The sequence below is a fragment of the Phacochoerus africanus genome, chromosome 8, assembly GCF_016906955.1.
Source record: "Phacochoerus africanus isolate WHEZ1 chromosome 8, ROS_Pafr_v1, whole genome shotgun sequence".
In the NCBI taxonomy this organism is placed as follows: Eukaryota; Metazoa; Chordata; class Mammalia; order Artiodactyla; family Suidae; genus Phacochoerus; species Phacochoerus africanus.
Window position 1 is genome coordinate 52,471,535 of NC_062551.1, and position 25,647 is coordinate 52,497,181.

The 25,647-nt window shown below is 50.4% G+C and overlaps 2 protein-coding genes across 2 annotated transcripts in view; one reads left to right on the forward strand and one right to left on the reverse strand.

Moving 5' to 3' along the window:
- On the reverse strand, positions 1 to 20,613 carry PNMA8B (PNMA family member 8B). Its single transcript, XM_053743521.1, is given in 6 exon segments — positions 1 to 416; positions 419 to 678; positions 680 to 759; positions 761 to 936; positions 939 to 1,127; positions 20,163 to 20,613. Coding segments are annotated over 6 exon segments (1,572 nt in total).
- CALM3 (calmodulin 3) overlaps positions 20,218 to 25,647 on the forward strand; it is an 8,162-nt gene continuing 2,732 nt past the window's right edge. The window contains exons 1-2 of the mRNA XM_047791225.1: positions 20,218 to 20,614; positions 25,095 to 25,125. Of these exons, the coding sequence (XP_047647181.1) occupies positions 20,612 to 20,614; positions 25,095 to 25,125 (34 nt within the window). The 5' untranslated portion in view covers positions 20,218 to 20,611. The remainder of the gene's footprint in view (positions 20,615 to 25,094; positions 25,126 to 25,647) is intronic.

Consider the following 25,647-nt stretch of genomic DNA (forward strand, 5'->3'; position numbering starts at 1 on the left):
TCATCCTGGGCTTTCTTCTCCTGGGGAGCGCCACCGCCCCTGCCCCTGGGGCCCTGCGAGTCGCCTGGCCCAGCGCTCCCCAGACGCTTGATCTTCGGGCTCAGGCTCCCGTTTTTCCACGGGGCCACCATCCCCCACGTTGCCTTTGGCGCCTTTGAACCTCCTGCCTTCCCAGGCTTTTTCCTTTTCTTCCTCCATCACCTCGGCCACTTCCTGGACCGCCAGGAGCGTCATTAGCCCTGGGGGGACTCGCCCCACTTCATCTTCCTCGGCACCGCCCCAGGTCCCCAGCGGGCCACACGGAGCCTGCCTTCCTTGGAATGGGGTCTTCGGCCCAATCCTTGCGGCGATGCTTTCCCGCAGGTGCCCATCGTCGTTGGCCTTCCTCAGGACCATGGCGTCCACCTGGCAGCCTGAACCTCCGCTTAAGTTCTGGAAGTGTCCTTGGCCATGATGGTCAAGACCTTGGGAAGGGCGTCTTTCTTGCCTTTCTTGTCACTCCAGCCCAGGGGCTCAGATCACAGAAATGATTTCACCATCTCACCGGTGCAAGGGTCTGAGGGGTCTGTATAAGCCCCAGTGACCACAAACTCGGGATTGTCCAGCCCCTCTTTTTCTGGGTCCCCAGTTTCCTGCGATTGACTATGGGAGGCATCACTGTCCATGGTCCCTTCCTCCCACCTGAGAAGGACCCAGTAAGTTAGGGAATTAGCTCCAGTACTCTTGGATGTCCAGGCTGATAGACTCAGCCCCGGCGGCAGGGGTGGGGGGAGTGGGGTGTGTCTTTCTCTGTCTCCCTCTTTTTGTCTTCATCCTTCACCGTTGCCAAGGCCAAGAACTCGCAGAGACCCTCTCCATGCTCTTTGCTCAGGAGGGCCCACATCTTAATGAGCTCTTTGGCAGTGACCTGGAGCATGGTCCCGCACACGCTCTGTTACCCCTGCTCAAGTCCTCCTGATCCATCTCCTCAATCACGACACTCAGGCTGTCCCAGGAAGAGTCTTCGGACTCCCACCTCGCCGACCTGGAAAGCAGGCCTTCTTGGTGCTTCTTCTTGCCCTTCTGGGTCAACCTGCTGCTGCTGGCTCTGTTTCTGCAACCCTGAAGGCCCATCTTAGCATTCCTGGCTGTGTCAGAAGAGGGACCAGCCTCCTCTCTGACTGCTGGCTTGGACCCCAGAGCCAGGGTATCTGAAGCAGGAGGGGCGAGGATTTCTTCCCTTTTTTCTTTTTCCTGTGTCTACAAATTTAAAAGTGACTTAAAGTAATGAACAGTCAAGGAGTTCCCATCGTAGTTCAGCAGAAATGAACTAGTATCCATGAGGACGTGGGTTTGATCTCTGGCCTCCCTCAGTGGGTTAAGGATCTGGCGATGCCATGAGCTGTTTTATAGGTTGCAGACTTGCCTCGGATTCGGCATTGCTGTGGTTGTGGTTTAGGCCAGCAGCTACAGCTCCGATTGGACCTCTGGCCTGGGAACCTCCATATGTCTCTGGTACAGCCCTAAAAAGACAAAAAAAAAAAAAGTAGTCATTATCTCACAGTTTCTGAGGGTTGGGGATCTGGGAGCAGCTTAGCTGGGTGATTCTGGCTCAGGGTCTCTCATAAGGTTGCAGTTAGGATGTTGGCTGAGGCTGCAGTCATCTCAAGGCTCATTTGGGACCAGCACACACATGCCTCCAGAATGGCTCGCTCCCATGATTTTGGCCAGAAGCCTCAGTTCCTCTCCATAGGGCTGCTTGAGTGCAGAGTGAGTGACTGCAGGGAGAGACAGAGCAAGAACGCCACAGAGCCTTAGGTGACTTGATCTCAGAAGTCATACAGTGCCACTTCTGCCATATTCTACTTGTTAGAAGTGAGTCTCCAAGTTCAGACCTGAAGGGCAATAGAATTTTTTTTTTTTGTCTTTTTATGGCTGCACCTGTGGCATACGGACACTCTCAGGCTAGGGGTCAAATCAGAGCTGTAGCTGCCAGCCTACGCCACAGCCACAGCAACGTATGACCCAAGCCACATCTGTGACCTATACCGCATGGATACTAGTCGGATTCGTTTCTTCTGTGCCACAATGGGAACTCCCAGACCTCCTTCGATATTGCTTTGGCCAGTACTGACTTTGGCTGGTAGTCACACGGCTACCCCCCACCCCCGTCCAAGGGTGGCACTGATTAAAGTCCAGGAAGTTCTGTCTGATACCTGAATATAATCCAGGTTTTTTTTAGGAAGAAAGAGGGTCAGGGATCACTGTGTGGATAGCCAGTAAACAATCTTTCATAGATGTTCTGGTTATCTTTGCTGTATAACAAACTGCCCCATAACCTGGGGCAGGGTTAGGGTTAGGGTTAGGGCATATATTTGGCATATATTTTGTACGTGTTCATCTCTTCTCCATGTGGCACTGGCTCCAGGGTCTCTACTAAGAGCTAAGGATTCTCTTTCAAGATGCCTTACTCCCACGGCTGGCAAGTTGGGGCTGGCTGTTACTGCAGAAATTATTCCTAATTGATATATATACACACACACACACACACCCGTGGGGACGTGCCATGGAAACACTTCTCATGCCTGATCTCATGGAATCCTCGCAGCACCCCCTATAATGGGGTGGTTATGATCCCCAATTTACTGAGACACAGAGAAATTTAGAGTCTTCCCCAGCATCACACAACAGGTACCTGTCAGAGCTGGGCTTAAGGAGTTCTCTTTGTGGCTCAGCAGGTTAAGAACCTGACTAGTATCCATGAAGATACCTATTCAATCCCTGGCCTTGCTCAGTGGGTTAAGGATCTAGTGTTGCTGAGAGCTGTGATGTAGGTCACAGATGTGGCTTGGAAACGGTGTTGTTGTGGCTGTGGCATAGCCAGCACCTGTTTTGGTTTTGGGTTTGGGTTTTTTTTAGGGCCACACCATATAGAAGTTCCCAGGCTAGGGGTCAAATCAGAGCTGCAGCTGCTGGCCTGCACCTCGGTCACAGCAACCCCGAATCCTTAACCCACTGAGTGAGTCCAGGAACCGAACCCACATCCTCATGGATACTAGTCAGATTTGTAACCTGATGAGCCACAATGGGAACCCCCTGCAGCTCCGATTCCACCCCTAGCCTTGGAACTTCCATTTGCCACAGGTATGGCCCTAAAACAAACAAACAAAAAACCCAAACAAATAAAACCAAAAAAAGTCGCAAGTACTTAGATTCTGCCTTGATTAGAATTATAGTTGAGAATGTTGGCTGTAGTTTCCAAATGTGGTGATGGATGTATTTATTTGCTTGAGCTACCATAACAAAGCACCACAGCCTGAGTGCCTTCAACAAATAGAAATTTATTTTTTCACAATTCCGAAGGCCACGAGTCTGAGATCCAGGTGTGAGCAAGGTTGGTTTTTTCCTGCAGCCTCTCCCCTCGCCCTGCAGACGGCTGTCTTCCCCCTGTGTCCTCACAAACTCTTCCCTACCTACCTGCCTCTGTCCTAAGTTCCTCTTCTTGTAACACTGGTCATACTGGATTAGAGCCTTTTCATGAAATTTAAACTCATTTTAACTTAATTACCTCTCTAAGCATCCCATCTCCAAATGCAGTCACATTCTGAGGCACAAAGGATTAGGGTTTCAACATAGGATCTTAGGTGGTGACACAGTTCTGCCCATAACAATAGGAAACTCTGGAGTTCCCACTGTGGCTCAGTGGTAACGAACCCGACTAGTATCCATGAGGACCCATGTTCGATCCCTGGCCTCGCTCCATGGGTTGAGGATCTGGCATTGCCATAAGCTGTGGTGTAGGTCACAGATGTGGCTTGGATCTGGCATTGCTGTGACTGTGGCGTAGGCTGGCAGCTACAGCTCTAATTTGACCCCTAGCCTGGGAACCTCCATATGCCTCCGGTGCAGCCCTAAAAAAGACCAAAAAAAAAAAAAAAGAAAAAGAATGTACAGTCCATACACACAGGGACCCGTGTTTGTGTGTTCACTGCTGTATCCCAGTGCCTTGAATTGTGTGTGGTACAGAGGAGACAGTAAATGTTAGTTGAATGAATGAACATGAACAAATGAATGAGTGAATGAGAAGCTTGGCTCTAAGAGGCCACTTTAACCCCATTGGTTTCATGTTGATCCCTTCTGGAATAAAATCTTCACCCTGAGACTGTTGTTCCTACAAAGCTTGTTTCAAATGTTTGTGGTGGGAAATTATATTCATTGCCTGTTTTTCTTTTCTTTCTTTTTTTTTTTTTTTTGGCTTTTTAGGGCCGTACCCATGGCATATGGAATTTCCCAGGCTGGGGAATGAATCTAAACTGCAGCTGCCAGCCTACACGACAGCCACAGCAGTGAGGGATCAGAGCCACGTCTTTGACCTACACCACAGCTAATGGCAACACCAGATCCTTAACTCACTGAGCAAGGCCAGGAATTGAACTCATGTTTTCATGGTTATTAGTTGGGTTTGTTACCGCTGAGCTGCAACAGGAACTCCTCATTGCCTGTTTCAAAAATAGGAAATAGAAGTCATTGCTCCAGCTGGAAATATTTAACTCCCTGACTAAAGTATCACTAATCCTGTTATAATTAACTTGCTCTGTCCAGAAAGAGGGGAGCATCTCCTGGAGTTAGGAGATAGGATCCATGCGGTTTTTTCTCCTTTTATAAGTTTATATAATTGAACATAAAATAAGATTATATCAGCTTCATTTTCAAGCAGAGGACAGAGACAGTTTTCTTTGCTATACAGTGTTCTTAAATTTCAAATTCACCGACAACATTTGGAATCAAGAGGTGCTGCCTGCAAAGGCTGAATTTCTGCTGAGCTGACTCCTGGCTCCCCCTTTCACAGGGCACAAGTCTTCCACTTGCTGGAATCCTTGTCCAGCCTACTTCTCCACTCACATCAGCCACCTGACCTCTGGATATTTGAGTTTGGCAGCCCTGCTTTAGTGCAATCTGGGAGGGAGCAAGGATCAGCCAGGGATATTTTGGCTACAAATTACAGAAAACCAAATTAGCAGAAGACATAAACAATAAGGATATTTCTTAGCTTTTTAATTAAAATTTTGTAGGAAAGAGGCTTTTGGGTATAATTAGTCAAGTGTGCTATCAAGAACCCAGAACCTTCCTATTCTTCCAGTCATTGGCTTTTGCCTCCCAGCTTGTTGCCTCATGGTTACAAGATGGCTGCCAAGCTTCAGGCATCACCTTCTCACATAACGAGCAAAAAGCAGGAAGGTGGGGGATGATGACAGAATCCTTTCCTTTCCTGCCTCTCCTCTTTAATTCATTAGCAAAAAATTTCCCCAAAGCCCCCAACGCACTCATTGGCCAGAACTGGGTCACTCCCTACCCATCATTGCAAGGGAGTCTGGGGAAGAGGGGAGCTGGCATTTTTAGTCTCTAAAAATGGTACATGGGAAAGGGGTTGGAAACGACTCTTAGAGCAGCCAATCAACGTTATTAATGACTGCAGTGAACTCATGCCCGCTGCAAAAATAATTTTTTAAACATTGAAAGAGAGAGATGAAGATGTAGCTTCTTTTCTGTATCTTCAGTGGGAGGGATACTATTTTGCATCATAAATCCTTCTAAAGAATCAGCTTCTGTGGTTCCCACTGTGGCTCAGAGGGTTATGAAACCCACTAGCACCCATGAGGATGTGGGTTCAATCCCTGGCCTTGCTCAGTGGGTTAAGGATCCAGCATTGCTGTGAGCTTTGGTATAGGTTGCAGAAACGGCTCGGATCTGGGGTTGCTATGGCTGTGCCCCAGGCCAGCAGCTGCAGCCCCGATTCAGCCCCTAGCCTGGGAACTTCCATATGCTGCAGGTGCGGTCCTAAAAAGCAAAAAAAAAAAAAAAAAAATCAGCTTCTGGAGTTCCCTGGTGGGCTAGTGGTTAAGAATCTGGCTGTGGGGTGGGTCAGATCCCTGGCCTGAGAATTTCCCCATCCCACGAGCACAGCCAAAAACAAACAAAAAAGAATCTGCTTCAATAAAGGAACAATTGTGAACAATCTCCAGACATCCATCTTGTTTTCCTGTGCAGCCAGGAGCCTCAAGTGAATTTTCCTGTTACCCACCTCCTCAGTTCTCTGTTTATTTAAGCCTGTCCTTGGAAATAGAATTTGAAAAAGAGCCTGGGAGATTCTCCTAGAAATTGTCTCTGAAGAAAATCTCCCAGAGAAACCTACATTTCTGATTGGCTGTCTTCCTTGATTATTTGTTGCCATGGTGATACCAAGATTAAAGAGCCGCTCTGTATTTTTTTAAAGAATAGATAATCGTAGGTCTTCTCTGTCGGATCAGGAAAGGATTAGTTCTGTCCTTCCATGAACATTATGAAATAACAGCCCAAGTCTTTTTTGACAAAGAAATTCAGTCATCTCAACTAAATTAACAAAAGCCCTGTCTGAGCTCCTAATAGTAATTAACACCAGATCCACTGCGCCATCTGGTGGTCAATTGGAGAACAGCAGGACTGTGTCCATTCTAAGTCACCCAGTTTGCTCTATGCAGTTAAAGGGGCCCTAGCAAATAATACAACAGGTTTGTTCCTGATGGTCTCAGACTGATTGGGCCAAAAGACCTGATTGCTTTTACCAACAGAATATGACATAAATGACACAATCCTAGACCTAGCTTTTGTGTGTGTGTGTCTTTTCTAGGGCCACAACCTGTGGCATGTGGAAGTTCCCAGGCTAGGGGCCTAATCAGAGCTGTAGTTGCCGGCCTATGCCACAGCCACAGCAACACCAGATCCGAGCCGTGTCTGCAACCTACATCACAGCTCACGGCAATGCCGGATCCTTAACCCACTGAGCAAGGCCAGGGATCGAACCAGCAATCTCATGGTTCCTAGTCATATTCGTTAACCACTGATCCACAATGGGAACTCCTAGACCTAGGTTTTAAAGAACAGGCAGCTTCCATCTTCATCTCTTGGAGCCCTGAGCTGCTATGTAAGAATTGCATAGAGTACCATAGTACCATAAGAGCATCCTGCTCTGAGTAGGCCCAGGAGAAGGAAGGGAAGCTCCGGACTTGGGAGTGAAGAAGCCATCTTGTAAAATGGATCCTCCAAGCTCCTTTGTGGATCCTGCATTGTCACTACTGTGGTCACCGTGATAGAGAGGGTTTCATCCCTGGCCGGGATCTTCAGCACGCTGTGGGCACAGTCAAAAAGAAAGAAAGAGGAGTTCCCGTCACAGCGCAGCAAAAATGAATCTGACTAGGAGCCACGAGGTTGCGGGTTCGATCCCTGGTCTCGCTCAGTGGGTTAAGGATCTGGTGTTGCCATGAGCTGTGGTGTAGGTGGCAGACGCGGCTGGGATCTGGCGTGGTTGTGGCTGTGGTGTAGGCTGGCAGCTGTAGCTCTTGATTAGACCCCTAGCTTGGGAATTTCCATATGCCGCGGGCGTGGCCCTAAAAAGACAAAAGACAGACAGAAAGGAAGGAAGGAAGGGAGAAAGAAAGAAGGAAGAAAGGAAAGAAAGAAAAAGAAAATGAATCCTTCTGCCCCAGCTGCCTCAGCTGATGCCCCCAGAGCAGAGATGAACACCCAGCCAAAGCTTTCTGACTTCCTGACCCACAAAATCTGAATTCTGAATTCTGGCTTCCAGGTACTTGATAAATGCCTGCCAGATTGTTTAGTGTATAAACTCCTTCCTTCTCTGCAGCCTCTTGCCTTTGGCCTCTCATATATCTCATATATCTCTCATATATCTCACTGTATTTCCATATCCCATCTACCCCGAGGTAGCTGATTATGCTCTTTTCTCACCTTCTTGAGCATCCTTCCTCCAGCGGCTTTATAACCTAACCTCAGAAGTTTTAGGAGGGAAGTTGTCTCCCCCAGGACCTCAGAATGTGACCTTCTTTGGAAATGGAGCTGTTGCAGATATAATTAGTTAAATTAAAATGAGATCAGGAGTTCCCACTGTGGTATCGTGGGTTAAGAATCCAACTGCAGAGGCTTGGGTTTAATCCCTGGCCAGGGAGCTTCCATATGCTGCAGGTGCAACCATTAAAAAGTAAAAATAAAGGATTTCCTGTTGTGGCGCAGTGGTTAACGAATCTGACTAGGAACCCCGAGGTTGTTGTTCAATCCCCTGCCTCGCTCAGTGGGTTAAGGATCCGGCGTTGCCATGAGCTGTGGTGTAGGTCGCAGATGTGGCTCAGATCTGGCATTGCTGTGACTCTGGTGTAGGCCAGCCGCTACAGCTCTGATTAGACCCCTAGCCTGGGAACCTCCATATGCTGTGGATGCGGCCCTAGAAAAGACAAAAATAAAATAAAATAAATAAAGTGGTTCTTAAAAAAATAAAATAAAAATTAAAAAATAAGTGACTCAAATGGAAGTCATTTATTTATTTATTTATTTTAAATGAGGTCATGGGAGCTCCTGTTGTGACTCAGTGGTAATGAAACTGACTAGTATCCATGAGGATTATGGTTTGATCCCTGGTCCCACTCAGTGGATTAAAGATCCAGCATTGCTGTGGCTGTGGCGTTGGCCAGCAACTGCAGCTCTGATTCATCCTCTAGCCTGGGAATTTCATAGGCCACAGGTGTGGCCCTAAAAATAAATAAATAAATAACAAAAATAAAAAATAAAAAAATGAAGTCATACTGGGAGTTCCCTTGTGGCACAGAGAATTAAGGATCTGGAATTTTCACTTCTGTGGCTTGGGTCATTGCTGTGGTATAGGTTCGATCCCTGGCTTGGGAACTTCTGGTGTGGCCAAAAAAAGAGACCCATTTTGGGCTTCTGAACTTTGGAACTGTCAACAAATAAATGTCTGTTGTTTCAGGCCAGTAAATTTGTAATCATCTGTCCCAGAAGCCATAGGAAACTAATCATGGGCACCAAACGTCAATAGATCTGGTGTTGAGAAAGCCTGGCCTGGCACACAGAAGCTGCTCAAAAATATTTCTTTCAGAGTTCCCATTGTGGTGCAGCAGAAATGAACCAGACTAGAATCCATGAAGATGCAGGTTCCATCCCTGGCCTTGCTCAGTGGCTTAAGGATCCTGCATTGCTGTTAGCTGTGGTGTAGGTTGCAGACATGGCTCAGATCTGGTGTTGCTGTGGCTAGCATCCATGAGGATGTGGATCCAATCCCTGGCCTTGCTCAGTGGGTTAAGTATCTGGAGTTACCATGAGCTGCGGTGTAGGTCACAGACGTGGCTCAGATCTGGCATTGCTGTGGCTGTGGCATAGCCACAGAGCTGTAACTCTGATTGGACTTCCATATGCTGTGGGTGTGGCCCCAAAAAGCCAAAAACAAACAAACAAACCAAAAAAAACTCTTCTTTTTTTGGCTGCACCCAGGATATGCAGAAGTTCCCAAGCCAGGGATCAAACCTGCACCACAGCAGCGACCCAAGCCACAGCAGTGACAATGCCAGATCCTTAACTACTAGGTCGCCAGGGAATGCCCCAAAAATTATTTCTTAAAGGAATGAATGTTTGAATGTCGGATCTATACAAATGACTTCCCTTTTGTGACATAACAGTGTGTCCTGGCTAGTTCATTTTGCTTTGTTTGTTTTCTTTTTAAGACTGCACCTACAGCATATGGAAGATCCCAGGCCAGGGGTAGAGTCAGAGCTGCAGCTGCTGGCCTACGCTACAGCCATAGCAATGCCAGATCTGAGCTGAATCTGCAACCTACACCGCAGCTCATGGCAATGCTGGATCCTTAATCCACTGAGCAGGGCCAGGGATTGAACCCGCATCCTCATGGGTACTAGTCGGATTCATTACCATTGAGCCTTGATGGGAACTCCCTGGAATTTCATCTTTAACCTTGAGGCTGAGGTGACCACGAAGCTTGGCTTACATGTTGGCTACAGGGAGGTGTGTTTAATTATTGCCTGTTCAGGAAATAGAGCTTATTCCTCAAGTGTGTGATTTAACCCTTCATGACACCAACTCTAATCCACTCCTAATTAACTCACCTTGAACAGACAGGCCAGAGAACCTCCTGGGTTATGAAGAGAATCTGTGTGCTTTGCCTCCTATCATAAACTTATGTAAGTAAATGTACAATTAAGCTCAAGTCCTTTCAGGGTTGTTGTTGTTGTTAACAGCTTTATTGGTTTATAATTCACATACCATAAAATCCACCCTTTTAAAGTGTACTCTTCCGTGCTTTGGGGTATATTCCCTGGGGTGTGCAATTATCAGCACTATCAATTTTAGACCATTTTAGTCACCTGAAAACAGAAATACTAAAGGGTTAAAACAAAAACTTGTACAGTGATGTTCATCACAGCATTATTCCTGAAGCCAAAAGGTAGTAACAGCCCAAATGACCATCCGAGGATAAATAAATGAAGCATGGCATATCCACTCAATGGAATATTACTCAGCCCTAAAAAATGAATGAAGTACAGGAGTTCCCTGGTGGCTCAGCAGGGTAAAGATCTGTCATTGCCACCACTGTGGCTTGGGTCCCAGCTGTGGCTTGGTTCAGTCCTTAGCAAGGACCTTCCACATGCTTTGGGCATAGCCAAGAAAGAAAGAAGGAAGGAAGGAAAGGAAAGAAGGAAGGAAGAAAGGGGATGATATATACTACTTCCTTTCTTCCCCTACCGCTCTCTTCTCTGGCTCTTGATTTTCTGGCCCTTTGGATATTTTTGTAATAAATCCCCTGCATTAAATTTCCTGTTTGAAATACCTAGAGTAGCTTCTGTTGAGAAGCCCCAGCTTTACAGAGCTCAGTTTCTGCATGGGCAGAGCACAGCTAGAGAGGGTGGTTATTATGACAGCACCACAACAGGGATGCCCATGGTGGCTCAGCAGTTGACGAACCCGACTAGCATTCATGAGGACTCAGGTTCAATTCCTGGCCTTGCACAGTGGGTTAAGGTTACAGCATTGCCATAGAGTTGTGGTGCAGGTTGCAGAAGAGGCTCACTTCTGGCGTGGGCTGTGGCTGTGGTGTAGGCCAGCGGCTTCAGCTCTGATTTGACCCCTAGCCTGAGAACCTCCATATGCTACTGGTGCATCCTTAAAAAGACAAAAGACAAAAAAAAAAAAAAAAGCCACAACCAAAGAAACTAGGCAAAAGAAAATAGAATTTTTTTCCAACCCCTACCCACTCAGACTGACCTGGACAGAAGCCCCTGTTCAGTGGTGTGTAGGGATGGGAGGGGGGAAGCCCCTGTTCAGTGGTGTGTAGGGATGGGAGGGGGGAAGTGTCTGGGCCACTGAGCCTATGGGCGGTAGAAGGGAACTCGATGTCTTAGTCTGCTCAGGCTTCGATAACAAAACACCCTGGGGTGGGTGACCTAAACAACAGACATGTATTTTCTCATGGTTCGGGAGGCTAAGATGTCCCAGATCAAAGTGCTGGGTTCTGCCTGTGACGTCATCTGAGGAGATTCAGAGCCAGCACTTAAAAATGGAAGTCCTGGAGTTCCCGTCGTGGCGCAGTGGTTAACAAATCCGACTAGGGGAACCATGAGGTTGCGGGTTCGGTCCCTGCCCTTGCTCAGTGGGTTAACGATCCGGCATTGCTGTGAGCTGTGGTGTAGGTTGCAGACGCGGCTCGGATCCCACGTTGCTGTGGCTCTGGCGTAGGCCGGTGGCTACAGCTTTGATTCAACCCCTAGCCTGGGAACCTCCATATGCCACAGGAGCGGCCCAAGAAATAGCAACAACAACAACAGCAACAACAACAACAACAACAAAAAAGACAAAAGACACACACACACACACACACACAAAATGGAAGTCCCAACTCTGAACAAAGAGAAGTGTGAAAAAGTGGTTTGAATTTTGTAATAAAAATAATGCTGAAAATGTATAAAAGAGGTGATGGTCTCTCTTTTCCAGTGGCTACATATTTTGCATAATGAAGCCCATCAAAAGGACCTGCCCCGGAAGGAAACAGAGCACCCTCCCCAAGAACACCCATCTGGTTTCCCTGTGAAATCCGGAGGCTTGAGTTCCTGTCACCAACCTGGTCTGTTCCCTTAAGACTGTCCTTGAAGGATAATTTGAACAAAAGAGTCTTTGAGAGTCTCCTAGAAATTGCTGCCTTATCTTAAGAAGAATAACCTCCGAGAGAAACCTGCAATTCTGATTGGTCGCCTTCCTTGATCATTTGTTACCATGGTGATAACATCATCTCTATTATTAAAAGGAATAAACACATGTCGGTTTTAAGAGGACCGTTGGTACCTCCCCCCCCCCAGACGTAATGGCAACAAATGCTTGTGATTCTGCTAGATTTCTTTCTTTCTTTTTTTTTTTTTTTTGTCTTTTTAGCTATTTCTTGGGCCGCTCCTGTGGCATATGGAAGTTCCCAGGATAGGGGTCGAATCGGAGCCATAGCCACCGGCCTACGCCAGAGCCACAGCAACGCGGGATCCGAGCCGCGTCTGCAACCTACACCACAGCTCACGGCAACGCCGGATCGTTAACCCACTGAGCAAGGGCAGGGACCGAACCCGCAACCTCATGGTTCCTAGTCGGATTCGTTAACCACTGCGCCACGACGGGAACTCCTAGATTGCTTGCTTTTAACAAAGACGTTGAGCCCTCTGTCTCATTTAAGGGAACCACAGCTCTCAGCCCCGCGCAGAGAGCTTCACACATGGCGGTAGCTATGGTCACCGCGCGGTGGCGGCCAGCGCGATCGTCACTTCCCCAGAGCGCTCGCTGGTGGGACGTGAGAGAGCAAGGCGACTGGTCCGTCTAGGAGACCCCTGCTCCTCCCTTCCTCTCCGGACCTCTCACTACCACCACCCACCTGTTCAGGCTTGCGGCGGAGGACACGGCGAGGACAGAGATCCCCGGAGATTCTGCAGAGGGTGGGAGAGTCCCCCTCCCTCTCTCTACACACAGTAGGGACACCTACTGGGTGCCAGACATTGTGTTATGCCTTCTACACTGTCCGTCCTCACTGCAGCCCCCTAAGGAGGGAATATGACCACCCTGCGTCCTGCAGATGAGGATTCCAAAAAGAGAGGTTAAATCTCTTACCCAAGGTCACACGGCCAAAAACTGGGGGAGCCTTGAGTATTTTAAACCCAGGTCTCGGGAGTTCCCCTTGTGGTGCAGCAGAAGCAAATCCGACTAGTATCCATGAAGATGCAGGTTTGATCCCTTTCCTCACTCGGTGGGTTGAGGATCCAGCGTTGCTGTAAGCTGTGGTGTAGTTTGCAGATGAGGCTCAGATCCCAAGTCGCTGTGGCTGTGGTGTAGGCCAGCAGCTACAGCTCCAATTAGACCCCTAGCCTGGGAACCTCCATATACCACGGGTGAGGCCATAAAAAGCAAAAAACAAAAAAAAACCCAAAAATCCTTAGTCTAGGCAGAGAAATTCAGCACAGAGGAAGTGTGGTGGGATCCGGAAAGCTCCTGATCTACCCTCAGGAGAGGCTATCCAGTGAGGGACTCTCAACATCCAGCCACAGGACAGTCCTGGTAAGTCACGGCTGACCATTATTAAGCACTCGTTATGTGCTATGTTCTTGGCTAAGCACTTCGGATATATAATATATAACCTCACTAAATCCTCCTGAAAGATGTAGGGAGAAAAATGAGTACTGTGCTTTTTTTTTTTTCCTCTCTCTTTTTAGGGCCACACCCAAGGTATATGGAGGTTCCGAGGCTAGGGATCCAATCGGAACTGTAACTGCTGGCCTACACCATAGCCACGGCAACGTGGGATCAAGCTGTGTCTACAACCTACACCACAGCTCACAGCAGTGCTGGATCCTTAACCTGATGAGTGAGGCCAGAGATCGAACCTGCATCCTCATGGATACCAGCCAGATCTGTTTCCACTGAGCCACCACGGGAACTCCAAGTACTGTGCTTATTTCGAAGAAGAGGAGTCTGAGGTTCAGAGAGGCCCATTAAAGTGTCCGAGGTTACACAACCAGGAAGTAGTGGAGTTAGGAGTATGAGCTCATGTCTGCCTGGCTTCTACTCTTCTGGACTATACTGTTCAGGAAGAGAGACAGGACTTGGACATGAGTGTGGCCCTGACTCAGTGCAAGGGGTGCTTTCTGAACCTAGGAGACAGCTGTGGCCATTTTCTGATTACAGCAGCCCTCTGTTTTGGGGAGGTTGTTTGTTTTCTTTTTATGGCCGCACCTGCAGCATATGGAAGTTCCCAGACCAGGAGCTGAATTGGAGCTGCAAATGTTGGCCTACGCCACAGCCACAGCAACGCTGGATCCTTAACCCACTGAGCCAGGCCAGGGATCAAAACTTCGTCCTCATGGATACCAGTCAGCTTCGTTTCCGCTGAGCCACGACTGGAACTCCTAAAAAGCAAAACTTGATTTTTCATGCTCTACCCTCATAGCAAATATACCATATTAAGTATATAAAGTAATCTACAGCTGAGCTTACGTATACAGAGGATGTGTGTTGGGTATATGCACATACTACACCGTTTTATGTAAGGGGGTGGGGGGGGACAGAGTCCTGGAACCAATCCCCCATGGATGCAGAGTGACAACTGGTAGCTGCTTGTTTTTTTTGTTCCAGTTATCCATTGCTGCATAACAATTCACTTCCAAACCCTGGTGGCTTAAAACAGCAATTATTTTGCTCACAAATCTGCAATTTGAAGCAGGCAGTGACAGTACCCTGCCCCACCTGGTGTCAGCTGGATAGCATCAGAATCTGCTTTCAAGACGGCACACTTGTGCAAGCTGTCTTCTAGGAGCTCAGCTGCAGCTGAGGGCTTGAGCCCTCATTTCCTCTCCATGTGGCCCCTCCCTCCCACTGCTTGAGCTTCCTTGCAGTATGGCAGCTGGAGTCCAAGAGAACAACTCGGAGGTGGGTAGCATTTTGACAAGCTAGCTTTGGAATTACAGAGCATCACTGCCATTTCATTTGTCAAGGCAGTCTCTAAGTGCCACTCAGTTTCTAGAAGAGCATGTGGATGTGACACGGGATTGTGGCCATCTCTGGAAAACAAAACCTGCCAGACTCCTGAAGGCAGCAGAGAGTGGAGTGAAATCTCCCACGCAGTCTCTCTTGCCCACTCTCCGGAAAGAGGGGATGTTTTACTGTGGGAATACAGAAGGCTGAAGACACCCTATGGCTTTGGTCTTAGAACCCTAAATCCAGGCACCTAAGAGTTGTTTTGAGGACAAAAAGTGTCATTTGGGGGAGAGGCTATCTCTTGCAGGGGGATATTTAAAGACCCATGGGCTGGACCTGCCTTTTACTGAATGGCTGACCAAAGACCTCCAGATAATTCAGTGGGTAATTCCAGAGGCAAAAGAGCCTCAAAGTCAAGATCTCAGGTTTGGGGGCCCAGCATCCAAGCCCAAATCCCAGCTTTGCCACTGACAGACTGTCCCTGGTCCTTTGCCATCTTTCTTTCTGAATTTGTAGGATGAGAATCAAAAGAATACTCAGTGGGGGTCAGGTGAAGACTGACATGCCAGGTGTATGGACCAGAAGAGGATCCAGAGCAAGACCCACTATGGGCATTGCTGGTAGGTGCCCCAGGCTTACCAGGGCTGACATCTATTTCCAGCAGTGCCAGTGCTGCTCCCTGCCCCCGTGGGAGCTCAAGAAGCTACGACTGGGTCATCCAGGTTCACAGCCCCTGTGCCCATCAGAACTGCCCATGAGCTGGGGTGGGCACACGTGAATGGAATAAACGGCATTGGGCTAACTCAAAATTAACTCCTAGAGGCTTAATGCAGTGAGCTCACAGAGTACAAAGCCATGCCCCGCCCCCCCCAGTTGGTGTTTCTGACACTTTAGCCAGGAAGGAAAAGAAGGTGACAGAAATCTGTGCAAATGGTCCCATGTGCTGCAGTCTAATGGTTACAGACATGAATGGGGGCCCCGGGAGCATCTTTTGCTGAATGTAGTCGCTGCCGTTTCTGCACTGGGGGAGGGTCAATGATGGGATTGAGCTTAGGCTGTCCTTCTTTCTGGGGTGAAAAACATGATGGGGTTTATAACGTGTATACGACTTCTATAGACAGAAAAGCACTGATTACAGCCCTGTCTCTGAGAGTTCTGTACATTTGGGGACCCCACCATTTAGACTGGATGGTTCTCGAGTAGCAATCTGTGAAAAACTGAAGCAATCTAGGAGTTTCCTGGTGGTGCAGCAGGTTAAGAATCCAGCATCATCACTGCTGCAGCTCAAATTACTGCAGTTATACAGGTTCATTCCCTAGCCAGGGAACTTCTGCATACCACGGACGCAGCCAAAAAGAAAGAAAACTATATCGTATTTGAGAAGGTGGCCACTCCTATGAAAAAAAATAAACCAGGTAAATGGAATTGGGAGTGTTGGGTTGCAATTTTATTTTATTTTATTTTATTTATTTTTGCTTTTTAGGGCCACATCTGCAGCAGCATATGGAAGTTCCCAGACAAGGGGTGAAATCGAAGCTACAGCTGCCGGCCTACACCACAGCCACAGCAACACCAGATCCAAGCCACACTTGTGACCTACACCACAGCTCAGAGCGACGCTCGATCCTTAACCCACTGAGCCAGGCCAGGGATCAAACCCACATCCTCATGGATACTAGTTGGGTTCATTAACCACTGAGCCACAACAGGAACTCCTGGGATGCAATTTTAAATGGAATGGCCAAAGTAGGCCATCACTGAGGACATGTTGTTTGAACAAAGACTTGAAGCTAAAGAGGAGACAAACCGCATGAAGTATTGTGGGGAGACCATTTGAAGAAGACCCCAAGGCAGGAATCACCCATATATGTTCAAGGCCACATATGCAATGAGGCCAGAGTGGCTGGAACAGAGACTGAGAGGAGAAGAGCATCAAGAACTGAGGTCAGAAAAATAACGGGGTCATCAGAGTGTGACGTGGAACAGACAGTATGGAGGACTTAATGTTTATCCAGGTGATGGATGTGAACTGAACTGGTGTGTTATGACTTCTAGGAAAATTTTTAGGGCTGTACCCACGGCATATGGAGGTTCCCAGGCTAGGGGTTGAATCGAAACTATAGTTGCTGGCCTACACCACCGCCACAGCAATGCGGGATCTGACTCCTATCTGTGACCTACACCACAGCTCACAGCAAAGCTGGATCCCCAGCCACTGAGTGAGGCCAGGGATCAAACCTGCATCCTCATGGATACTAGTCAGATTCATTTCCGCTGAGCCACAAAGGGAATTCCCTGTTATTACTATCTTAATTTGAATTTTCCTGATGATAATGGGGTTAAGCCTTAGTTTATTGATCATTCCTAAAGCTCAGAAGATTTGAAGCTACATCAAGATTCTTGCCTCTCTGGAGCATAGGACAACCTAAGATTTGGAAGGGCAGGAGATCCTCTGTGAGGTCACCAAGATTATTCCCCAGCAGTGGAAGGAAAGGGTTTTGAGGTCAGGATCATCAGATTTAGCAATTAGAAATGCAGGAATTGGGAGTTCCCATTGTGGCGCAGAGGAAACGAATCTGACTAGGAACCATGAGGTTGCGGGTTCGATCCCTGGCCTTGCTCAGTGCATTAAGGATCTGGCATTGCTGTGGTTGTGGTGTAGGCCAGCAGCTGTAGCTCTGATTAGAACCCTAGCCTGGGAACCTATATATGCCCTGGGTGTGGGCCTAAAAAGACACACACACACACACAAAAAAAAGAAGAAATACAGGAATCCAGTTGAATGTGAATTCCAGATCAACAACCAAAATAGATATTTGAGTATAAGTATGGTCCATGGAACATTTGCTCCAAAATATTACATTGGTCATCCAACCAAAAAAATGCATTCCATACAATTCCATTTCTACAAAACTCTAGAATAGGCAAAACGAATCTCTAATGGCAGAAGCCAGAAACATTTTGGTTGAGTGGGACAGGAATTGACTGGGAAGGGCCACAGAGGAGCTAAATTCTGGGATGATGGAAACATACAGCTTGTCTTAGGCGGTGGTTACACAGGTATATGGAATTGTCAGAACTCACTGAGCTGGGAGATCACACTGTGGCTCAGCGGAAAGGAATCTGACTAGTATCCATGAGGACCCAGGTTCAATCCCTGGCCTTGCTCAGTGAGTTAGGGATCTGGTGTTGCCGTGAACTATGGTGTAAGTCGCAGAGAGGGCTTAGGTCTAGCATTGCTGTGGCTGTGGCATAGGCCAGGGGTGTATTCGACCCCTAGCCTGGGAATCTCCATATGCCTTGGGTGTGGTCCTAAAAAGAACAAAAAAGAACAACAAAAAAAAACCTCACTGAGCTGAATACCTAAAACCCTTTTATTTTTCTCTTAATTTTTGTTTTATTTATTTATTTATTTTTATTTTTAATTTTTTTTGCTTTTTTAGGGTGGCACCCGTGGCATATGGATGTTCCCAGGCCAGGGGTCTAATTGGAGCTACAGCCGCCAGCCTACATCACAGCCACAGCAATGCCAGATCCGAGCCGAGTCTGCGAACTACACCACAGCTCACAGCAACACTGGATCCTTAACCCCCTGAGCAAGGCCAGGGATTGAACCTGCAACCTCGTGCGTGGTTCCTAGTCGGATTCGTTTCCACTTCGCCACAACAGGAATTCCCTGTGGCATTTTATTGAATGTAAATTATGCTGTGGTGTTCCCCATGGTGCAGTGGATTAAGGATCTGGCGTTATCACTGCAGCAGCTCGGGTTACTGCTGTGGCACAGGTTCAATCCCTGGCCCAGGAACTTCCACATGCCACAGTAAAAAAATAAATAAAAATAAATAGATAAATAAATTATGCCACACATGCACACATGCACGAAGTCACACAATTGGCTCTGAACCAGTCAGAGGTATGGAAATAAGACAAGTTGATGGTTTACACCTGAACCACAGGTCCTCCCCCAAAGCAAGCACCAGAGTCAGCTTCCACCAATGCAAGGGCACTAACCAAAAAGGGAACACGTTCATGTTTGGCTGCTATAACACAGTGACCCAAAATAACAGTGACTTAAGCCATAGAGAAATGTATTCCTCAAAATTCCCGTCGTGGCTCAGCAGTTAATGAACCCAACTAGGATCCATGAGGATGCAGGTTCCATCCCTGGCCCTGCTCAGTGGGTTAAAGATCTGGCATTGCCCTGAGCTGTGGTGTAGGTTGCAGATGTGGCTGGGATCTCTCATTGCTGTGGCTGTGATGTAGGCTGGCAGCTGTAGCTCCAATTTGACCCCCTAGCTTGGGAACCTCCATATGCCACAGGTGTGGCCCTAGAAAGCAAAAAAAAAAAAAGTCTCTCTCTTGCATAAAATTTTGGCACTGGGGACAAAAAGGTGAGCTCTGCTCCAGAAAATCATCCAGATCTTAGGTGAGTTTGCTCCCATTGGTCTCTCCTCTAATGCCTACCAGGCTGTTCCATCAGCAGGCAAGGGGAGAGAAAGGACAGCATGCCCTCCACCCCCTTAAGGGCATGTCCAAAAGTTTCACATATCGCTTCTGCACACATCCTTTTTAACCACAATTCAATCAAATGACCGCTCACAACTGTTTCTGAGCTCCAGGAAACAGTCACAGTTAACCTTCACACTCTTTTCCTCCTATGGTTGGAACCTTGGAACAAGGAGTGCAAGAGTCAGGTGGTCTACAACACAATAAGACAGTGCAAGTCTGGGCTCCCCAGCCAAGCCAAGTACACTGGTCCAGCCTTACTGGAGGCGCTCAATTTAGGCTTAATTGAAGGCTGAATTAATGCCATATTCCCAGAGATCGTCCCGGGGTGGCCCCAGCTTCACAGACCTTGGGCCAATCAGGAGTGAAGGGGGACAGGCGTTCTGCACACCTGTAGAGTGTGTCTCAGGGTGGAGACACCTGGCCCCAACAGATGGAAGTTCTAAGTAACCAGCTGAACCTTGTAGACCCCGCCAACTCGGAGGGTCCAGTTAGGGGCGGAGCTTCCAGGCCCGCATTTTGGATTGCACCATCTTCCATCTGTTAGAGGGGAGGGCCGAAAAAGAGCTTCTGCATCTTCCACCAGCCCTCTTACTACTCTCTGACTGCAAAGACTATGTAGTTGCTTCTCTAACAGTCACAGAGTTTTCCCCTTCGCCTCGTTACACCTCACGGCTCCACGCAGCCACACATTTCAGAATCCCCACCACCACCACACAGTGGCTCGCCCCAATTTGACGCATTGCAGGGAAGGCCGGACCAATCGGCACCGCGCTTTCATTTCCGCCATAACCCGGGCCCAATAGCGGCGCGTCTCACACAGGGACGCATCACGCGCCGCCGTGAGGTGCCCCTCCGCCGAGGAGAAAAGTAAAGCCGCACGGGTGCGGGGCGCGCGGCGACGGAAAGTAGTCCCGCGGCGGGTGCGCGCGCGGCTGGCCGTAAACACAGGTCTGCGCGAACCAAGAGCGAGAGATCCGCGGGCCCTGTGGTGCGGAGGGAGGCGCGGAGGGAGGCGCGAAGGGAGGCGCGGAGGGATCCGTGGGAGCCGCAGTGCGGCGACGCGCGGGCGGGGCGGGGCCGGGCGGGGCGGGGCGGGGCGCGCGCAGCGGCCGTTGAGGGACCGTTGGGGCGGGCGGCGGCGGCGGCGGCGCGCGCTGCGGGCAGTGAGTGTGGAGGCGCGGACGCGCGGCGGAGCTCGAGCTGCTGCAGCTGCTGCCGCCGCCGGAGGAATCTTGACCCCCGCGCTCCGGACACCCCGGGCCTCGCCATGGTGAGTGAGGCTGAGAGGCCGCCGAGGCCGGGGGCTCTGAGGCGGGCACGGAGGGGCAGGACCCCTGAGAGCGCGAGCGGACCCAGAATGGGGGAGCGTTTCGGCCCCAGCGAGCGCCTCTGGACCCCTCTCTGCTCCTCAGTCGGGGGCATTGGAACCCAGAGCGGGACATTTGGATCCCACAAGGGCTTTGGGGGTCTTCCAGAAGTACAGCATGGGGTAGTTAGACCCCAGAATGGGCACCTGAGTCCTCCAAGGGGGGCACTGGAACCCGGGATGGAGCATCTGGACCCTCAAATGGGAAGGGCTCCTGGACCCAGGATGAGGCGTTTGGTCCCCGAAGTGGGGTGTTTGGATTCCAGGGGAGCGAGGGAAGAAACGTTGGCTAGAGAAGGGGGTGATCTGTGCCCTGATAAAGGCTTTGGGTCCTGAGAGGATGCAGGGAAAGGGGGATCGGAAGGAAGCCAGGCTGCTAGGGAGCTCCCCAAAAGGGGGCCGTGGATAACTGGGCCTGGGTGGGGAGGGGTGCTCCTGGGACCAGGGAGGTGGGGGTCACTCCTGCAGACCAGACCCTCGAGGGGAGAGAAGGAGGTTCTCCAGAGACCGACGTTGCAGAGGAAGAAGGAGGAGGGTGAGGTGCAAGCTTGGGGAGGAAGAGCCTAGGGTGGGTGGCGACAGAGGTTAGAAGATGCTCTGAAGCCTATGGGGACTGGAAAGGATTAGAGTCGGGAAGTGGTTAAAAGGGGATAGCGTGCTTGCCAGTGGTGCGGGGTCCGGGGGCTCTGTGGTTGATGTTGGGGGGCAGCCAGGGAAGATTCTGAGGTTACTAGTGGGTTAAGGCTGGTGAACTAGGACAGGAGGTTGGTTTTGGGGGGAGAGGAGTGGGGAGGAGTGTTGTGTTTGGGTTCACGAGGGGGTGGGTTTCCAAGGTGAGGGGTGGGCGAGCACTTTGATTTGGGTGGTGGAAGGTGATCCACAGACATGTTGGAGCAAATGAATGGCAGCTGAGGTTGGCCTAGGTTTGGAGGTGGATGTGGGTAGCTTCCTGGAAGTTTCCAGGGCAAAGCCGGGACAAAGACTGCTCAGTCTGGATGGGGGGCGGCTGGCTGCAGAGGCCAGAGAGAGTGGGTCTAGGGTCCCCTTCTCATAAGATGGGGCTGGGCAGAGGGCACCAGGCAGTGGGAGCCAGTGGGCGGAGTTGTTTCGGCCTCTATTGCGCACTGAAGCTGCATGAAATGGGGGTGGGGAAATCAAAGTTTGGGATGCATCAAATGAGCCAGCTTTTTAAGCCTTGAACCTCACCCCCTTGATGGCCCTTTCAGACCAAGAGAGCTGGTTTCTCCAAACAGGAGTGTTGGTTTTCTTGTGGTCTCCAGCTCCACGCACTGCTCTGCATCTCCTCGCTTGTGCCAAATGACAGTGCAGTACAGTGTGGCGTCAGTGACAATCAGACGCCTGTTCCTGTGGCCTCGGGGTGGGGGCTGCAGAGCTTGACCAGAGAGAACCTCCAGAGGGACCCCTTCATCGGCCTGAGGGCCACTTGTTCCGTTCAGGGCCCTCACTGAGTGCTTCTGTGAATTCACACAGCTAGGGCTTTGAGAGAAAACCAGCGAACGAGTTCTTTTCTAGTCTCTGCCACCCACAACACCCACAGCCCCCCAGGCCTGGCCTCAGAACAAAGTGCAGCCATCCTCCCTGGCAAGGCCAGGGAGAACAGGCAGCCGCTGCTGTGTATCAGATCTCATACTTGCTGACACAGACCTGATGGCTCCTCTCACCGCTACCCCATTTTCCCCCAGCAGAACCTTGCTAAAGGTGCCTGAATCACTGGCAGGTGCCAAGAGGTCCCCCATCTCCCAAATAGGACCCGAGCTTTGGCCCTGACTAGTTTTCTCTTTCCATATGTTATCAGCAAGGTATGGGTGGGAGGAGTTGCTGTTAACTGGCCTTGGACTTTGGCCTGAGCACTGTGGCTCCTCCTTGGCCCGGGTGAGGGGCCCTGGCCTTGGTTTCTGATCTCATCTAACACTGCTCTCTGGCATTGGCTGGGGGCTGGGGCAAGGCAGAGAAATAATACTCTTCCCTCCCCCACCTCAAGGTTATTATTATTATTATTATTTTTCATGTCCAGCCCCTTGCTGGAGCCTAAAATGCGGGATAAGGAAGCAGGAGACCAGCTGGGTTATTTTGGAGACAGTTTTTGATGAAAGCTGAAAATGTTTAGATCTGGAAAGGGAAGAAGCCCTGAGAAGTGGTCCCCAGCAGGGATCACTTCTCAGATAGTCAGTGTTCTGGGCAGTAGCTGTGCTTTGCCATCTCAGGGTCAGAGCTCAGACCTCCTTCCCCAAGCAGGGGAGAGGGTCTCCTTGCAGGGAGAGAGAGAGTGTGCATGTGACAGGCCCCTCAGGCAGAGCCACGCCTATTTGCAGCAACCTTGTAAAGGAGTGGAGCGTGGCAGTGCCGCCTCTGCGCCTTCCAGCTTGTCGGTGGGGAGGGAGCTGCAGACACCGGCCTTTGCCTTCAGAGCCCCGAGCCACTCTGGGGCGTTCTGCAACCTGTCCCAACCTCCTTACACCCAGCCCCCACCCCTGATGGTGCTGCCTGAAGGTGGGGAGAAGTGAGCTTCTTGCAGAGAGCATGGTGTGGTGGGGTGCGAAGGTCCCTGAGTAGACTGGCTTTTGCCATCTAGGCCGGGAGAGAGGATGGAAGCGGGTGGAACGGCAGCCCTCCTCCCCAGACTGCTGCTCTCCCCTCTGCTCTGCCTCTCCCCGCTCCCCTGGCATTGCCTGGCCTTGGTAACCAGAAGCCCATCCTCTCTTCTCACTTTCCCCCAGCAGCTTCCTTGGGTGTCAGAACCTAGGGGATCAGCTCAGTCCTCTGCCTGTAGAAGCCAAGAGAAGTGAGTGGAACAAGGGGCTTGTGGGCCTGGGGCTGCAAGGTTGGCGTTCGGGAGCCCAGCAGCTCTGGGTCTTTTTTGAAAACAGTGCAAAAGTGTCTCCACTGCGCCTCCTAACCTTCCCTTTAGACTTTGGACTTTTCCAGAATGTGCACATGTGGTATTTTTCCTTCTCTACCTTCCTGCTTCCCCCTCCCTTAGCCATCTCCCCCCTCTTATCATCACTTTGATTTCCTCTTCTATTCTGCCTATTTGGGGCTTGGCTCAAGTTCCTCTTCCCTTAGATTTAAAAAAAAAAAAATGACAAAGGACATTTTTGATTAGTTCTAATGTCATCAGTCTTCATATTTGGGACAGGGTGGGAGGTGGTTGTCGTTAGCTTCGCATGGAATCTCTGGAACCCCTACATAGAATAATTCAGATATGCACAATGGTACGCGTTAGTTTGGGAGGCTCTCAGACTCTGCTGTAGATGTGGAGCCCTTTCCCCTAATTGTGAAAGGAAATAAAGGAAGAGGGCAGTGGTGTGGGGAGAGTGGTACCTTCTTAGCAGCATTCACAAAAACCAAGGAAAATTCCTTTTTTGATGCCTAAAGCTAGGTTGGGATTGAGCCCTGCTCCAGCTAGGTTGGGATTGAGCCCTGCTCCCAGCTTCTTCCCAGAGGATCCCTGTGCCTGGCTGGTTCCCAGCACACCAGTGCGGGACAGGCTAGCCTCTGCTTCTTACCCCCAAACCCGCATGCAGCAAGGGCTGCTTGCCACCGACTGGCCAGTCCCAGAGTGGCCAGGGCCAGCAAGGGTTAAAAACTGCAGCGCAGCAGGGGAAGCTGACTTGAGTCCTACAGCCCCTGCCACCAGCGCCCTGCTTGCTGCAGTCCCCTACCCAACAGCTGCCCTTCCTGCCCAAAAGAAACAGCAGGATGGCACCCTGCACCTACCCTGCCCAGGGGAGTAGGGGGCTGCCTGCGCCTGATGGGGCGCTCTCAGGCACTCCAAGTGCCTCTGCCAGCGCTTAGGAGAATTTTTGCCACTTGGGTTCACCGTGCTTGGACCAAGTGCCTCTACAGCGGTGACACAGAAACTAGCAAAGAGCCCAGACATCCTCCCTCTGCCCAGCCCCAGGACTGGCCTGTTTCAGTTTGGAGCCTTCTAGAGCTGCCTGATTAGGCCTCTAGGGCAACTGCTCCCTTCACTCAGCCTCTGGGGCTCCCAGCAGCAGTAACGGCTCGGAGATGTGAACCCGTGCTGTGCCAGTGCCAGTGGTTTGGGGCTCGGGCGGCACTTCTTCCCACCCACTGTGGCTCCAGAGGATGGGATCGGGTTGGAAACCCTGGGGTCTGGGCAACTTAATCGGGCCCCGCATCAGGCAGGCCTGGGGTTCTAGCCCACCTTTGTCCCCAGCCTCCCGAATCACCGGCCTCGATCCCAGGCCCTGGCTCTGGCATGACCTCCTTGCCTGGGTACCTGGAAGGCCGAACAGAACCAGCCTCGCCAGAGGGGGCCGGGCTGAGAGAGGAAGATGTGTCTGTGGCGGCCGGGTGGCCAGCCCATCCGTGACTAACTTTCTCCTTGCTGCTTTTCCAGGCTGACCAGCTGACTGAGGAGCAGATCGCAGGTGAGCTGGCCTCACTCCCCTCCCCCTGGCACGGGACAGCCTCTGCATCCCTGGCCAAATCTCACTCGGGCCAGGAGGAACATCTGACAGATAAACTTGTGTGCGTAGAGCACACCACTGCCCCAGTAACACCAAACCCCACCGTCCCAAGCCGGCCCTCACCAGATGGCGAGGCTGTGCGCCTCTTCTGGCCATGGGTCATCTCGGCCTTTTAATCAGTGGCTGCAGGGTGAGCCCAGCTGTTTGTCCCAACGCCTCCTGGTCAGGCTCAGGAGGTGAGCTCCCTGCCTCCCTGTGGGCTGCAGAGCTCCTGGCCCACTTTAGGAGCCGCCCAGGAGCTGGCTGTCACTCCCACCTCTGCACTCCCCTCTGCGCGTGCTTGCACTCGCTTTCTGTCTGTTTCCTGTGCCAGAGATGCCTCCTCCCCTCCCCCGCTCTTTGCACTTTGCATGGGCAGCATCTTCTCATCCTTTGGGTCTCGGCTCAAATGTCACCTTGGAGCGGCCTTCCCTGACTGTCTCT